This window comes from Uloborus diversus, chromosome 7 (assembly GCF_026930045.1).
Source record: "Uloborus diversus isolate 005 chromosome 7, Udiv.v.3.1, whole genome shotgun sequence".
In the NCBI taxonomy this organism is placed as follows: Eukaryota; Metazoa; Arthropoda; class Arachnida; order Araneae; family Uloboridae; genus Uloborus; species Uloborus diversus.
This window is the reverse complement of record NC_072737.1, coordinates 64812541-64829135: the sequence shown is the minus strand read 5'-3', so window position 1 is coordinate 64829135 and position 16595 is coordinate 64812541. Positions and strand designations below refer to the sequence as shown.

The following is a 16595-nucleotide window of genomic DNA, read 5'->3' as shown; positions in this document are numbered from 1 at the left end:
CTCTGGCACAACCACTAATTCTTTACCTTCAACAAATTTATATAATATTCCATTTCTATCACAATAATCTTCATAATCTGAAATTTTAAGTAATTCCTTAATAGTTTTAATTTCAGTATCTTTATCTTGAGCTGATTTCAGCTGTGGCAACAAATTATCGACTGAAATGCAAAACACGTCGATAGGGGAGCGGCTGAGAGCGTCAACATGTGGCATCTTGCTTCCAGGACGATGTTCAATGTCATAATTAAATTCCTGTAGTAACAAAGCCCAACGAGCTACACGGGTACATAAGTCTCGTTTTGACAACGTTTTCTCAAACGCGGCGCAATCGGTTACAATTTTGAAATGGATACCCAAAAGGTAAACACGGAACTTCTTTATCCCTTCGATGACGGCTAGGGCCTCAAGTTCATAACTAGAATATTTCTTTTCGGCATCAGTCGTTTTTCTACTCATGAAATAGGTCGGATGAAAATTCTTTTCGTTCGGTGGTTTTTGCATTAAAATTGCAGAATACCCTTCTAGGCTAGCGTCCGTATGAAGTTCAGTCTCAAATTTAGGGTTGTAGATTCCCAAAACAGGTGTGTCAGCTAACAACATTTTTAATTGGTTGAACGCATGTTTTTCTTCGACTCCAAAATGAAATTTTCGATCCTTTTTCAAGAGATCACTTAACGGCCTAGCTATTATGGAATATTTCGGGATAAACTTCCTAAAATATCCTGTTAAACCTAAAAAGCTTTGAACCTTTTTCAAATTAGTCGGCTCTGGAAAATTAAGAACTGCTTTAGTTTTTAAAGTAGATGGGAAAATATTTCCACCCTCGATTACATGTCCTAAGAAGTCAATACGTTTTTTCAAGAAATGGGACTTCTTAAAATTGACTTCAAGTCCGTATTCGCTTGCAGTTTTTAAGACCAGTTCAAGCCGTTCAATACCTTCTTCGGGAGAGGAAGACAAAATGATTATATCATCCATATAAGGCAAAACAATACCCTTATTAATTAATTCTCGAAAAATAGTGTTAATATATCTTGTAAAGACCGCCGGAGAGTTACATAATCCGAAAGGGACTTGGCGAAATTGGTATTGTCCTTCATGCGTTACAAATGACGTATACCTTCTGCTCTCTTCACTTACATTTACATGAAAAAAAGCATTTTTGAGGTCAATAGTACTAAAAATATTGGAGCCCTGCAGTCGATCCAAAATATCTTCAATTAGTGGAAGGGGAAATCGATCTTTTACTATAACCTTATTTAGTTTTCTATAATCAATGCATACGCGCGGTGTCCCATCTTTCTTTTTTACAATAACCACTGGACTGCAATACTCAGAGGAACTGGGTTCCACTACACCTTCTTTTAACCATTCGGCAACCTGAGCTTCGACGATCATTTTTTCTGAGAATGCCAACCGACGGGGATGATGAGATATAGGTACGTCATTTTTTACCAAAATTTTTAACTCAACATTAGTGGTTTTAATTTTTTGAGGCACATAGTTGGAAATCAATGTCTTTACTTTAGATCTTAAATCATGAGGAATATCAGGGGAAATATTCATTTCAACTTCTTCAACACATACATTAATTGGCAAGACAGATAAAACATCATAATGTTCTGCATCTTTGGGTTTAGCTTGAATCGTAACACCATTATCATCAATTATTGTTATTCCTTGCATCAAAACATTTAGTCCGATAATTACATCGCAAGCCATTATTTCGTTATTCACCACAACTACATCTGCTTTACATTTAAAATTGTCAATTTGAATATCACTCTCAAAAACTCCAACTGGTTTTACTTGACATTTACCGAATCCTGACAAAACGGTATTTAAAGGAAGTAATTGAAATCGCTCACCAAGAGAATTCAATTTTTTGAAAATTGATTCCCGGATTAATGTGGCTTGTGACCCTGAATCGACAATAGCATTTTTTACCACTGAGTTACCAATTTTTACTTCTTTATTTAAATTTTTCTTCTTTGGAACATTTAAATGAGCAACGTCTGGTTTCTTATTAGGGCAATTAGAAGCTTTGTGCCCAAAATTTTCGCACTGAAAACATTTAAGCCCCTTATCCTTGTGTACACAATTTTTTGAAATGTGGTTTTTCAAACCGCAATTGTAACAAATTTTTTCTCTGTAGTTTTCCTTGTTGGTGTTATATCGCGTCTTCTCATTATTTTGTTCATAGTGTATCTTATTTTTATTGTTTAAATCTCTTTTGAAATTGGAAGTATACCCACTCTTTTTTAAGCGATCATCATTTGACATTTTTTGCTTGGTTCTGTCGAAAGGTTTCTCATTTCTAGCCAAATCATTTTTCATTACTTCGTATACTTTGAGTTTTTCTTTAAAATCATTTATATCGCGCGCTCCATAAAGAATTGTTTTATTTTCCGGTTTATCTTGAATTCCCTTTATTACATAACTGATAAGAGATATGTCATCAATACGTCCAGAAAGAGCCAATTGTTTCATCTTTAAAAAATATTCTTGCGTAGTCTCAGAATGTCGCATTTTACGCTCGCTCATTAAACTATGAAGCGAAGCCGAATTAACTTGTGTGGAATATTCGCTGATTAGCGCTTTCTTTAATTTCTCATAAGAATTAATATTTTGTTCGGTGTTGATAAATAATGCGGCATTTCCTCCAAAACAGCGTTTAGCAAAAATAAATTTTTGAACTTCAGTAAGGTTAAATAACTTAGAAACACTTTCAAAAGTTTCTACCCAAGAAGAAATGTTCTCATGCGGTTCTGCATTAAATTTCGGCAGGGAGTGTTCAATATCAGAATAATGTAAAAGATAGCTCGTAGCCAAAACATTGCCTGAATCAGAATAATTAATTACAGACGGCGGTGCTACTTTGTTTTCAATTCCAACTGATAAATCGTTACTAATAACTTCCTCGTTCTGACCGGACTGCTGATGATCCGAGAATGAGTCATCTTCTGAGTGGGAAGGTTCCGCGATCGTTGCCAGGGCAGTAATATCTGTCAGAAAGGAGAGAATGTTTTTTGCCAACTCAGATTTATTTCCTTCCAAGGGAATGTTCAAAAAATTTGCAATAGTTATTATTTCGTTAAGAGAAAAATTTTTCTCAATGTCTTTTAATTTATTTTTGAATTCATCTGATTCTGGGTTGTATTCAAATCCCGTAAAATTTCTTAAGCGCTTTCTATTGGAACTATCCCCGTTATCAGAAAATATAAAACGGTGGAGAAGCACTATTTTTTCTCGCTTAAAGTTTCTGAGCGCAAAGTCAATGTTTTTAATCTCTTTCAACTGCATATTTGAAGAAAATAAATTCACTCACCCCTTTTCCGGATGCTTGAAATCAGATAATCCAACAGAGAATTTAAGATAGTTCACAAGGCACAGTCACATTTGACTCAGTTCTTTCTCTCTTTTTTTTTCGGAAACAGTATCAATTAGTTTTCCGGTTAATCATACTTGCAAACATTATACTCCAAAAGAATTTGGGTGTAGGCGTTCCTCATATCGATCCTTAATCCCACTTCTGAATTTTTTGTGGGAGCCGAGCTACTGGTAATAACTATGAAAATGCTTGTATTCACTTATAAAACTACTCATTGATGACATAGTTTTAGCTACTAAACATTTAATGATAACTAAACTACACATAACTAATATTTACAAAAATGATTACAATGCAGAAGTGCAGCCGTCTTGCTGCTCGTCTTTACAAACGTCTTACGTCTTTCGTCTCCTCAAAGTTAATCTCTAATCAAAAAGTTTTACCGCCCTTGGCGCTGTTCGTTTTGTCGCCGGACTCTACGTCGTCATCTCTTGGCGAGTTTTACATACAAGAAAGCTAAATTGTATGAAGGGCTGTGCAAGTGTACCAGGGTGTACCAGAGTCGGCACCACATATATATATATATATATATATATATATTGGCACTCTTGTGATGCTCCAGCAAGCGATAAATAATTGCTACTGCCAAAATGATTGTTGTTTGTTTCTTGGAAAGAAATTAACAGATGAAAATGTTTGGTTTAAGTAATTTTGTTTGTTTGTTTTATCACAGCTAATTAGCAGCGGTGTTGTAAACTTTTCTGAAAAAGCATTGGTAAGCACTTTTCTCCCTGCTCATGATTTAATAAACAATAATAATAATTATATATATTGGCGAAATGAACTTAGAACTGCAAATGGATAGTAAGCGGGGGGGGGGGGGGGGGGGAGGGTTTTACAAACTTGAAAATTATCGCCACTTAGCATCTTAGCATCTGGCGTTCAACCTACTTGATTAGAAAATATTCTCATCATTTTAGCAGCTTATCAATATTTTCATTTTTACGGTGTGGTGTGGTGCGTGCAATGTTTAACTTATTTTGGTAGAAAACTATATGGGTTTGATTTTTCGCGATGCTAACAAGAATGATTAACTTTAAATAAATTTTTACTTTCCGTTTTTTTTCTTTAGATGTCTACATTTTGAAAAATGCAATCTTTTAACATCCGATATGAGAATAATATTTTGTTCTTTTTACGAGCTTACTTCACTTTATTAGGATGCAAATAAATGGAAAGTCTCTTTATTTTTGTTAGAACGCTCATTTCAAGTTTTCTCGTACAATTTAACATAATGTAGAATGGTAGATAAATATTGATACTTGAGAGAGCGATGCCCCCCCCCTGCATGATAATTACTAGAAAAACACCTCAGAATGATATTCTCAACATGGAAGAGAAAAGCACTCAACTTTAAGTTTAAAATGATGCAGTTTGTGCCATCTCTGAATTCTAAAATTTCGTTTTAACGTTTTTTTTTTTTTTTTTTTTTTGCGAAATTATTTGATTTTTTACAAAATTAATTCATTTTTCACAAAATTATTTGAATTTTCACAAAAAATGGAACCTGGGTGAAAAATCCTGGACAGATCCCTGGGTATATCACTTCGTGCAAAATTTTGCCAAAGCACTTTAAAAGAAAGGTTTTGTTTGGATTATTGTCCAACAAATACAATGACAGTTGTGATGCACTGCTATGAAGTCCCTAGCCAGCAAAGCACCATTTGATGCATTGTTACAAAATGGCTGCCACACAGGAATGTCAGTCCGCAGCAACGTTACGGCAAACTGATGTTCAAAAGTTGAGGCCACCTGTTTCTGACTTTACTTGTGCAAAAAATATTTCTATTGCTTTTTATATAAATTGTTCAACTACAATTCCATGTGTAAATTCATAATAAAATAACTTCCTCTTGTATTTTAAAATTCATTTGAATTTTTAAATTAGGTTAATTATTCTTTAATTTTAATTCTTTTAGACACTATGGGAGAACGATACAATATCCATTCTCAGCTTGAACATTTGCAGTCAAAATATATTGGTACTGGGCATGCTGATACCACTAAATTTGAATGGCTGGTAAATCAACATAGAGATAGTCTATCCTCATTCATTGCACATCATGATATGCTGAATTTTTTCGCCATTGCTGAGAATGAATGTAAAGCTCGTGTAAGATTCAATCTTACTGAAAAGATGCTTACGCCATGTGGACCTCCTCCGGAAAGAGCTGAAGACTAAAGGTATAATTCATTTTCTGATAGTTTCCTTTGTTATACCACACTTGTCTGTAAACAACCAACTAGCTCAATCTATTAAAAAAATGTATGATAAAGTAGTTTAAAGCAATGAGCCTGAACCTGCTTTGATTGCGCCGCCAAATACTAACTGCTCAGGGGGCTCCAAAAGGTTTTTTTTACCCTTTTTGTGCTAACCCTGTGCTTCAACGCTTTTGTTGTCCAAATCTTGATTATTATTTTTTTCCAGGTTTAGATACATTTTAGGACAATTCAGTTATTTTTTTATACAACATCCGGTTAATAATTGAAGGAAAAGGGGATTTCTGTGACCCAAGTCGCATATGTTTATAGACAGATTTTAATGCAAATTTTCTTTTATTCAAATGAGTGGTTATCATTAAAATAACAACTTTGTTCTAGCAAGCAAATAGGAAGTTCTCTATTGTGCCGATTCAACCAAGTGCATCCATATTTGCGAATTTTCAATACAATTCATTTTTTTATCTTTTAGCCTGTTTTAAAATCGAAAAATGGAAAAGAAAATTGTTAGAGTGCTCGTGTGTAATTTTTTTGCATCCTTGGCAGGAAATGAAATTTTACCTTTCAAACAATATCTCATCTGTCTATAAAAAATGATGTATACTCATATTATTTTTTTTCCATAATCATTTATTCAAATATTATTTTTTGCAGATTGAAAAAATTAAAATTTAACTTGATTTGCATTTCAGAAGAAGTTTTCTTCATCTACAAATAGATTGGCTGTGATCCTAACATTTATAATGAAAATTTTGTTCATGAACTGGCACCCTTTTGATTTAAGATTCTTACTAGGAAGAGGTAGGGAGCCAATGTCCCCTCCCCTAGTTTTCCTACAATGTCTTTCTTTTAAGTGATAATAGCGAATATCCGCCCCTCCCCCTCTGCTCCCAACTTGGATTGCCATTGAGCTAACTATGAAAAAAGCATGGCTTCCATTATCAGTTACCACAAGGGATAAAAAATATCCTGGGCATTGTAGAGACTAAACAATGTTCTTCCAAGCACCTTTCACTTTGGGAGCACTACTGATAAGCCACTGTCTGAATTCCCAGAATCACTTCCTTATTCCTTGCCTGAGGGTTTGCTTCCTCTTTTTTTCATTAATGGGGAGCTGTTTATACTAGTTTCCAGCGAAGAATATCGGCTGTCATCCTTCCTACTTATCGCTTCATGACAAGAGAAGTGTTTCATTGTACAATTGACATGTGTTTTGAGACAATTCTAAAGCTTCACCTCCAGCCAGATAAACGTTAAGTTAGCCTTGTATTTTAAAATCTTTCATTCAAATTCATGTCTTTACGAGTGCTTTTACATTTTGAATTAGAATTCAGCAGAGGTGCATTGGAGCGCCACAAATCTGCACCATTTTTTTCCTTTTTTTTAGCTGTTAATTTATTTTAATTTTATTTCAGTCTATAATATTCTAAATCGCGATTATTTGCTGAAACAGTTGTTATTGCAGATAATTTGTGGATAATGTATTCTGTTTTATTATTATGCATTATATGCACACAGATCATTTTTTGGTCCAAAAAATAAGTTTGTATTTTTGTTCAATTTTCTTCATATTGTGTAGTACTAAAAAAATAATAAGAAATATCGAAAACCAAAAGCAGATGCTAAAAGATTACTGTAGAATTACAGCAAAATGCTAATATTTTGCATGACACGTAGCATCAAAGAAACACAAAACTATGATAAAAATACAAAGAATTAGCATGTAAAAGCCAAATGTGGATGATTTTGGACATTTCAATTGAAAACAAATGACTTAACTAATGAAAATAAATACCCAGTGCTATCAAACTGGTGCTGTTTATTGGTTCCAAGAGCAATTGTTACCTTTGGATTTTAAAGTTTTTTAAGTTACTGTAACTGAAAGAATTACTGTACTGAAAGAATTAGTCATCATATTTTTTAAAAAATGATTTTAAATTGTGGAATTATCCTAGGAATTTATGAATGTTTCGAAGTTTTTATTGTTGTGATAGTAAGACATTTGAACCTAGGAAAAACAGTATTTATCCTACAACTATATCCACTATTGCTTTGAAGCGATAACAGGCCTTTTAGTTTCCAAAAAAATGTCCTTTTTTAAAAAGCAGCACCCTACCCTTTTTTAATCCTGGGGGAAGCTCTGCTTTAACTATGGATTATGACACTTCAACTTTAGCTGAATAATGGCATTAAATAATGTAATGAAACATCATTATTTATTTTACATGAGTTTTGTAAAAAGTCTAGTTTCATTCAGTAAATTGTGCTCATTTTAGTGCTTTATCTTTTTATTTTTAAATTTAAATTTTACATATTTTTCAATGTTTAGATGCCACTTTTCTTTTTGAAAAAAAAAAAAATCAGAGTGTAGGAGACAAGTGTTTAATTTTGAGGAGCAGTACTGTTCCTCAAATTTTGATATTGAGGTGCAGTATGTAAAATTGAATAGCAGTTTTACGACATTTACCAAATTAATTTTCTAACAAGTAAACAAACATTTTTCAAGAAATGTATAATATTTAATGTGTGCATTTAAAAAGTTTTTGTACAATGACTTCACAGTCACAAGCTTTTTATCACTTATCTTTTACAAACAGGGGTCTGTCCAGGATTTTTCACAGGGTCCGTTTTTTGTGAAAAATCAAATACTTTTGTGAAAAATCAAATAATTTTGCAAAAAAAAAAAAAAACAATTTTTTTTTTTTTTTTTGCAAAAACGAAAGTTTTGACTCTTGAGATATTGGAAACTGCATCATTGACACTTAAAGTTGAGTGTTTTCCCTCTTTTCTGTTGAGAATATCATTCTTTAGTACTTTTCTAGTATTTGGGGGGGGGGGGGGGGAGAGGCATCGCTCACTGGGAGATGGGCACCCCTCAAGTATCAATATTTATCTACCATTCTACATCATGTTAAATTATACTAGAAATGTTATTTGTATAGTATTTAAAACAACTGTAAGAAAAAAAATTCAGTCAGGGGTGCAGCATTTAAATTTTTAACCCAAGACACTGTTTAAGAGCACAGAGTTTCGTTTAAAACTTATAAATTCCATGATTTTTACAAAAATAAAAAAAATATTTTATTTGTTTACTTCTTAACTAAGCGTACTAAACATCGAAAATGCGAAAAATCAGATTCCCATAGCGGATGCAAAGAGATTGCAATCCTCAAAGTGAAGGCATCAAAAGTATAAAAACGGCTTGTAAAATAAGTATTTTGGATAAAATTATTTTAGAATTGCATTTTAGAGCCCTATGATAAACATATCATTAATATCTGGACACAGTTGAAGCAAAAATAATAATAATAATAATAAATAATTAAAATAAAAAATAAACGATCGATTCAGCATTTTAATTATTGACTCATAAAAGAAAATGGAATTCCGCTTTAAAAACCTGAAGTAAGCTTTGTTACAAAAATAAAGAACCCTTTTCATTTATTTGCATCCAAATAAAGCGAAGTTAGCTAGAAAAAAGAATGAAATATGATTCTCATATCGAATGTAAAAAGATTTCGTTTTTCAAAATGTAGGCATCTATAGAAAAAAAACGGTAAATAAAAGAGTTTATTTTAAGTTAATTATCCTTTTTAGCATCGAAAAATCAAACCCATATAACTTTCTCCCAAAATAACAGTTTAACATCGCACCGCTAGACGCTGACGCTAAGTGGTGATTAGTTTGAATTTGGTAACCCTATCTGAAGCGATCACATCCCCCCCCCCCCCCCTTACTACCCTTTGCAGTTCTAAGTTCATTTCGCTGTATATTATTGATTATTAAATCATGAGTGGGGAGAAAAGTGCTTACTACGCCTATTCAGAGAATGTTGACGCTTTTTCAAAGAAGTTTACAACAACACCGCTGCATAAAACAAACAAGCAAAATTATAAACCAAACTGACTTTCAGCTGTTAATTTCTTTCAAAGAAACCAACAGGCATTATATTTATTTGGCCGTAGTAATTATTTATGGCTTGCAGGAGCATCACAAGAGTGCCGATTTTTTTTTGTTTTTTCTCTTGCGAAATTAGCTGATTTTGTATAAGTTGATTCCTCTAATTTAACTTTAAAAAAGGTTCCAACCATTATCGTTTTTATACAGGGTCATTCCACGTCAAATCAACCCAAAAAATGAGATTTTGACACCCATAGTCTCTGATTTTGATGAAACTTGGCATAATTGTTTCTATTATGGATGTAAGAAAGAATGTACTTTTTTTTGCTGTATCTCGAACGGTTTAGATTTTATGGAATGTCAAAGTTTTCTGAATTTTACGATTTTTGCCGATGGCGCGCGTGAAAACTAATTCGCATTTATGCAGAAAATAAATTATAACTTCCCTGTTTACCAACCAATATTGTTGAAATTTTTTTTTAATGAACCTGATTATCCAAGGATTACAGAAAAAATACAATTTCATCAATAATTATCAATAAAAAAAATAAGAAAAATTCCTAAAGTACAATTTATTAAGTTTTTTTGAGAAAGTTGGGAGCTATACTTAAAATGAGATATCTCCAAATGGGTAGTAAATAATCCCTCCATTTTTTTTAAATTTCTGATCTAAAAGATGTATTTTATCACATAAAAAATAATTTAGGTGGTTTTTACACTCCTTCATTTCAACAAGGGGCACAAAACATTTTTTAAGATAGCTGCATGAAGAAAAAAAACATTAACACCAGCCTTGCTCTCAAAGGGTAAAAATCTGACTACTATTATGCAATTTTGTCTGGAGCATACCTTTATATTGAATATACAACTTATAAATGGTAAAAATTACATTTAAAAATTTTGATTACAAAATTAAATGCTGTAATGAAAATCGCAATCTTTAAAAACTTACCTCAAGGAACATGCATATTATACTCTTTTAATTGCAGATAGGGGAACTTGTATTTTCAAAAATTGAGTTGATTGTTTTCATAAAGTTTTGAGAAAATTGGTAAGTTCTTCCAGTTGTTTTGGGGGGCTCCACAACTGCAAGGACATGAGTAATAGGGACTGCACAAATATCCTCCCTATTTGGCCAGAAAAATGATGGCGAAGGTGCATGAGGATGCATAAAATTTACAGTAACATCTTTTTCTTCATTTACCTCATTCACCATGCCAAAATACCACAAATTGTCATATATACTTGCGATGAAGCACCCAGAATACAACTGTTCTATTTTCACAATTGAAGTTTGCTGTTTGTTGTAGAGATTGAAAGTGAGAGCTGGTTTTTCATCACTACTAATTCTTCTTGCTTCAATGTTTCCCAAATTATCCAATGGTCGAAAATTGTGGAACATTCTTGTTCCGGGAAGAGTTTCTACTGATTTAAATCGACTTTCTAAAGTCTGGCGAGTTAAATCGACTTCCTGTTTAGAAATTAATTGGAAGTGAATATTTTTGTAGCTAGTTTTGCAAAACTCAAAAAGATCATTTGTGGTTAATACTTCTTTGCCTAGCTCTTGTTGATAACTGTGTTTTCTGGCTCCACATTTGACAGTACCCCCTATTCCGTCACATTCCGTTTTTCCATGACTAGTTGCGTGGAATGACCACTGAGCTTTTAGTTGAAAGTCATTCTCGTGCATGCACAAATTTATAAAATTGAACTTGTTTTTGTACTGCCCAGCACATCCATCACTGAAGTAGTGAACAATCCTGATTTGAGGGTGTTTCTCTTTAATGAATGCTATTACTATTTCCTGAATCTTATGCACCATAGCTACATCATGTTTTAGGTCATCAGATATTATGCAAAGTGATGAAATATTTTTTTCATTACTTGGACCTTTGCAATGGATCATAACAGGATGAATAGTACATGACTGTGAGGTCCAATGGTAACCTTGAGCTTCATCTTGTATTGTAAAACCATAATTTTCGCTAAAATCCATTGATATTACAGCAATGTATGATGAAACAGTTTCTTTTAAATTTTTGAAAAATGAAGTTTGCGATTTGGCTATGAATGCATGTGGAATCAATTTGTTCAATTTTTCAACCAATATATCAATGAATTCTGTCACTGAGCATGAACATCTTATCATTTCAGTACGATCTGTAGTAACCCACTGGCTGTACTCAACAAGTTCTTCATTTTCATAATTTTCGAATTTAGACTCTAAAAACTGGATTAGGTTGGTTTTTGATGGGCAGTCATCACAATGTCGCAGCATGCATTCTCTTTTTGTGTCCTGGCAAACAATGAAGGACATAAGTTTTTTATAATCTTCTACCACTCCCGCCCCCTTAATTAGCAAAATTACATTTTGGTGAATTGTGCATACACACACTAAGTGTGTGCCACTAGCACCAGCCAAAACACACCACTTTAGTCTTAATGAACAGAACTTGGACAAACCTATCTTCATATTTGGGTATTCTATTTTAAATTTTAAATACAGTTCCCTGAGGTTACACAAAATTAAGCGTTTTCTTTCGTAAACGTTTTTTCGAACACTCACAACATCCTTCATTCCAGGCAGAATTCTAGAATGTTCGCTACTTTGATAAAACTGTTCTACTAATTGAATAGTTTCAGAACTTAACATTTTCCCCCGTCTTGGCTCCGGTTCTGCTAAAAAACCTTTATCTTTAAACAGTTTTTGTGCTTTGCGAACTGTGTAATCAGAAGCATTGAAAGTCTGTATTATTTTCCTTTTTGGCCACATCAATGCAGCTGGAATTGTCAACATTTGAATTTGTTTTTTTTTTTGGAGCATTGCTTAAGTCTTTCTTAATAATGGAAATAAGTTGATCTAGATCTTTGGATTTTTGAATAATATCTTTTTCTGGGACATCTTTTTCTTCTGGCAAATTAACTTCAAGAATATTTTGAATTTTTTCTTTTACAGTTTCATGCACTCTCTGTAGCTTTTCTTTGCCATAAGATGGTTTGCTGTGTTCTCCAAGTGCATGTAATTTCACTGGGGAGCATCCAATATCATGCAAAGAAGAATTCAGTTCCTCGATTTGTATTTTTTTTTGTATTTTTTTTAACTCATTAAGATTCAATCCATCATCTTCTTCTTCTGAGGAATTTCTGCTTTCACTGGTTTTTTCAATATCGTCAGAAAATTCATTCAATTGAGAAAACTTGTTCCTACAATTCGCACAAAGCTTCTGTCCTGGTTTCACTTGAAATCCTTTTGCTGAAATAGTCCTACTTAGTTCTAAAGTTACAATGCGAAGTCCTTTCTGAATTGAAGATTTGTGTCTTTCAAAAGGATCACAACAACACTTTTGTAAAAATTCATACTTTTGCAAATACACACATTGATGATGAAGACAAATAGTTTTTAACTCATTGCTTGCACCTGTTCTTAATTTCAATAAAGTTAACTCAGATTCAGAGAGGTTTTTAGTACTCTTTGTGTCCTTTTTCTTGACAAAACTCAACAAATGACAATCACTATGCGTAACTTCTCCAACGCTACATGTCTCCATTTTTAGTTTACAGCCATGCAAAATCAAAATTTTACTAGCAAATTTTTTTTTAAACGACAATATTAGAACAAAAACTTTTCATTTCTAATTACAACTAAAAATACTGTAATTGGAAATAAGAATCAGTTAAAGTATTAAACTCAATCATATGTGTTACTCAAGCAACAGCTTTTGAATGACTGACTGGTTAAGGTTTGTAGTTCTGTTTCTATGATGATTTCATGTGTGGGAAACCCTAAGTGCAACTGCACAATCTCCAATCATATAATATGTGGTATGAACTTGTATATTTTACACAAGTCAAGGCCATATGTTCTGTTTCAAAAAGACCTAACTTTTTCAGACAAGTTTCATGTATGAGCTCTCAAGGGAGGGGAGGGGCTCAATGAGCCTCTCAAGAGAGAGGCTCATTGGGCCTCTCAAGGGGTTTGTGCAGCTACTTTGTTTATTTTCATTCATCACTTGGAAGTGTAGGAGGAAGGAAGGGGGAGCTCTTATTTATTACTTGATGAATAAAGATGAATGACAGTGGATTATCCTGGTTGATCACTTTTTTTTCTTTCTTTCTTTTTTTTTTTTTTTTTTTGGCTTAACATTTTGGTTTTGAAGTTCCCAGAGAAGTTAGTTGAAACAATTTCTATCTTTAAAGATTAAAAAAATGATGAAGGAAGGGAAAAATTACAAAGGTGATTTTTAAATGTGATAAAATGAATTTTTAAGATCATAAATAGAAGAAAAAAGGGGGGGGGGGGATATTGTCAGCTCAATTTTTGAAAGTATTAGTTCACTTATCTGCAGTTAAAAGATTTTTTAACATTATGTATGTTCCTTGAGGTAAGTTGATGATTTTCATTGCAATAAACATGTTCATCGGATGTTCATCATTGCACCTAATTTTTGTAATCACAAATTTTAAATGTAATTTTTACCATTTATGTGTTGTATATTCAATCTAGTTTTTCATCCAGACAAAATTGCATAATAGTAGTCAGATTTTTACCCTTTGAGAGCAAGGCTGGTGTTAATGTTTTTTTTCTTCATGCAGCTATCTTAAAAAATGTTTTCTGCCCCTTGTTGAAATGAAGGAGTGTAAAAACCACCTAAATTATTTTTTTATGTGATAAAATACATCTTTTAGATCAGAAAAAAAAAAATGGAGGGATTATTTACTACCCATTTGAAGATATCTCATTTTAAGTATAGCTCAAAACTTTCTCAAAAAAACTTAATAATTTGTACTTTAGGAATTTTTTATATTTTTTTATTGATAATTATTGATGAAATTGTATTTTTTCTGTAATCCTTGCATAATCAGGTTTATTAAAAAAAAAATTCAACAATATTCGTTGCTAAATAGGGAAGTTATAATTTATTTTCTGCATAAATGCAAATTAGTTTTCACGCGCGCCATCGGCAAAAATCGTAAAATTCAGAAAACTTTGACATTCCATAAAATCTAAACCGTTTGAGATATAACAAAAAAATTTTGCATTCTCTCATAACTTTATAAAAGGAACAATTGTGCCAAATTTCACCAAAATCTGAGACTATGGGTGTCATGACTGGGTTGAAGTGACATGGATTGACCCTACAGGAAATATGCTGTATTATTTTAATTTGAGATTTGCTCTTTCAATAAACAATTTGTGAAAGATCCGTTTTTGTTTATCAGAATTTTGTGAAGGGTCCGTTTTGGTTGATCGAGATTTTGTGAAAGGTCCGTTTTAGTTGATTGGATTTTTGTGAAAGGTCCGTTTTGGTTGATCGGATTTTTGTGAAGGGTCCGTTACCGGACCCAAATTTGCTCTGGCCAGACCCCTGACAAAATAGAAGAACTGGTGAAAATGGGTGGTTCTACAAATACAGGAATATTAGGGTATGAAAATTTCAAAACATATAAATTTTTGCCATTGGCACCCTGTTTATTAATAGAACTAAAATTGAAAGAGATAAAATTTATTTATTATTTTTTTTCTTTTGCATTGCTAAACATTCAACGCATTTTATGATATTGTTTTGTGTTTCATAAGTTTTTAATCGCAAGCTGCGATGCCATTCGGCTTATTTCCTACACGATTGTGTTTTAAAATTATGAGACATAACATCCTATTTTATTAATTCATTATGTTGCCACCCTACTTATATTAATTGTATAAACGTCTTCTAAATTAATTTTTGCGTTTTCTTTTTCAGACCAAGTGAAAACATTTTAACTGTTGAACATGCTGATTTGTATTGGACCAAAAAGTGTTGGTAAAACTCTTCTGCTTAGGCGATTACAACAAGCCAATATCCATTGTGATCCATACGATGAAATTTTTTCTACTGTACCAACTGTTGGTGTTAACATTGCTAGGATTTCATTTTCAAAGCATCATTACTTGAACGTTCATGAATTAGGTGGCTCAATGGCAGCAATTTGGCCAATGCATTTTGATGGTTGCAAAGGCATTATGTTTGTCATTGATGCCGTTAATTTACAACAAATCAGCTGTGCATGCATTCTTTTATATGAAGCTCTAAAGCATGACTCATTACAAAATAGTAAATTCCTAATAATCCTGAATAAAACTGATATAAATTCAACCTTGGAGTTATCAGAAGTAAAATATCTATTGAGGTTGGATGATATTTTGCTACATGCAAAACAAGAAATTAATGTAATAGAAAGCAGTTGTTTAACAGGTAAAGGAATCTCAGAGATAAAGAATTGGCTTTCAACTTTTAGACCGTAATTTAAAATTGCTTTAATTATTATTTTTTTGTTTTGTTTTGTAATTGATGCTTGTACTGTATAATTGAGTAAATTTTTGATATATTGTTCACTAAAAGGATATTAGCATTTCATTTTCTTTTGTCATTCTTTAGAAACATAATAAAAGGATTTCCTAAAAGTTTTGTATCTGGCTATTACCATACATTTTTATTATTTTGAAACACATAGCTAGAACTCTGTTTGTACTCAAATGCATATACGGTCAACTTTTGATAACTCGAAGCACCAAGGGACTTGCAAAAACCTTTTGAGTTATGGGAAGTTCTAACAGCCTTCTCAAGAGTTTGGGACCTAATTTAAACTTTGAGATAAAGGAATATTCGAGTTACCTAAAGTTGACTGTATATGTGTTGGAACCTAACTCAGAAATCCGACAATGTCCGGAAAAAATGTTAATGGACAGAAGAGCCAAGTCCAAAATGATGAATTATTTTGAGTTTGTGCACTTGAATTTGATCAATTCGCAATGCAACTAATCAGTAGTGGTCCAAGTCCAATTTTACAGTTGGCTTATGAGCGAAACACCTTCACATGGATAAATAAGCCAGATGAAAGTTAGTGACGCTAAATTTCTTCCCATGAACGTCAGTCAGAACGTTGTGTTGTGATTCCGGACGAGACGCACCCAGAAATGATAGCTGAGATTATGGAAGTGAACAATGACAGCCTATACAATCTCTGCTCAAGATCCGGAATATAGAGAAGCTGTACTCCGGAAAAAAATTTCAATCTACTGAAGACATTTTCGCATCTGAAA

General features: G+C 32.7%; 1 protein-coding gene across 1 annotated transcript; it reads left to right on the top strand.

Annotated features, from left to right (window-relative positions):
* Positions 1-5439: 5439 nt before the first annotated feature.
* Positions 5440-15956, top strand: LOC129225655 (ADP-ribosylation factor-like protein 16). The gene is made up of 2 exons (XM_054860128.1): positions 5440-5578; positions 15256-15956. The coding sequence occupies exon 2, from the start codon at positions 15285-15287 to the stop codon at positions 15795-15797; it is 513 nt and encodes a 170-aa protein (XP_054716103.1). The 5' UTR covers positions 5440-5578; positions 15256-15284; the 3' UTR covers positions 15798-15956.
* The last annotated feature ends 639 nt before the right edge of the window (positions 15957-16595 follow it).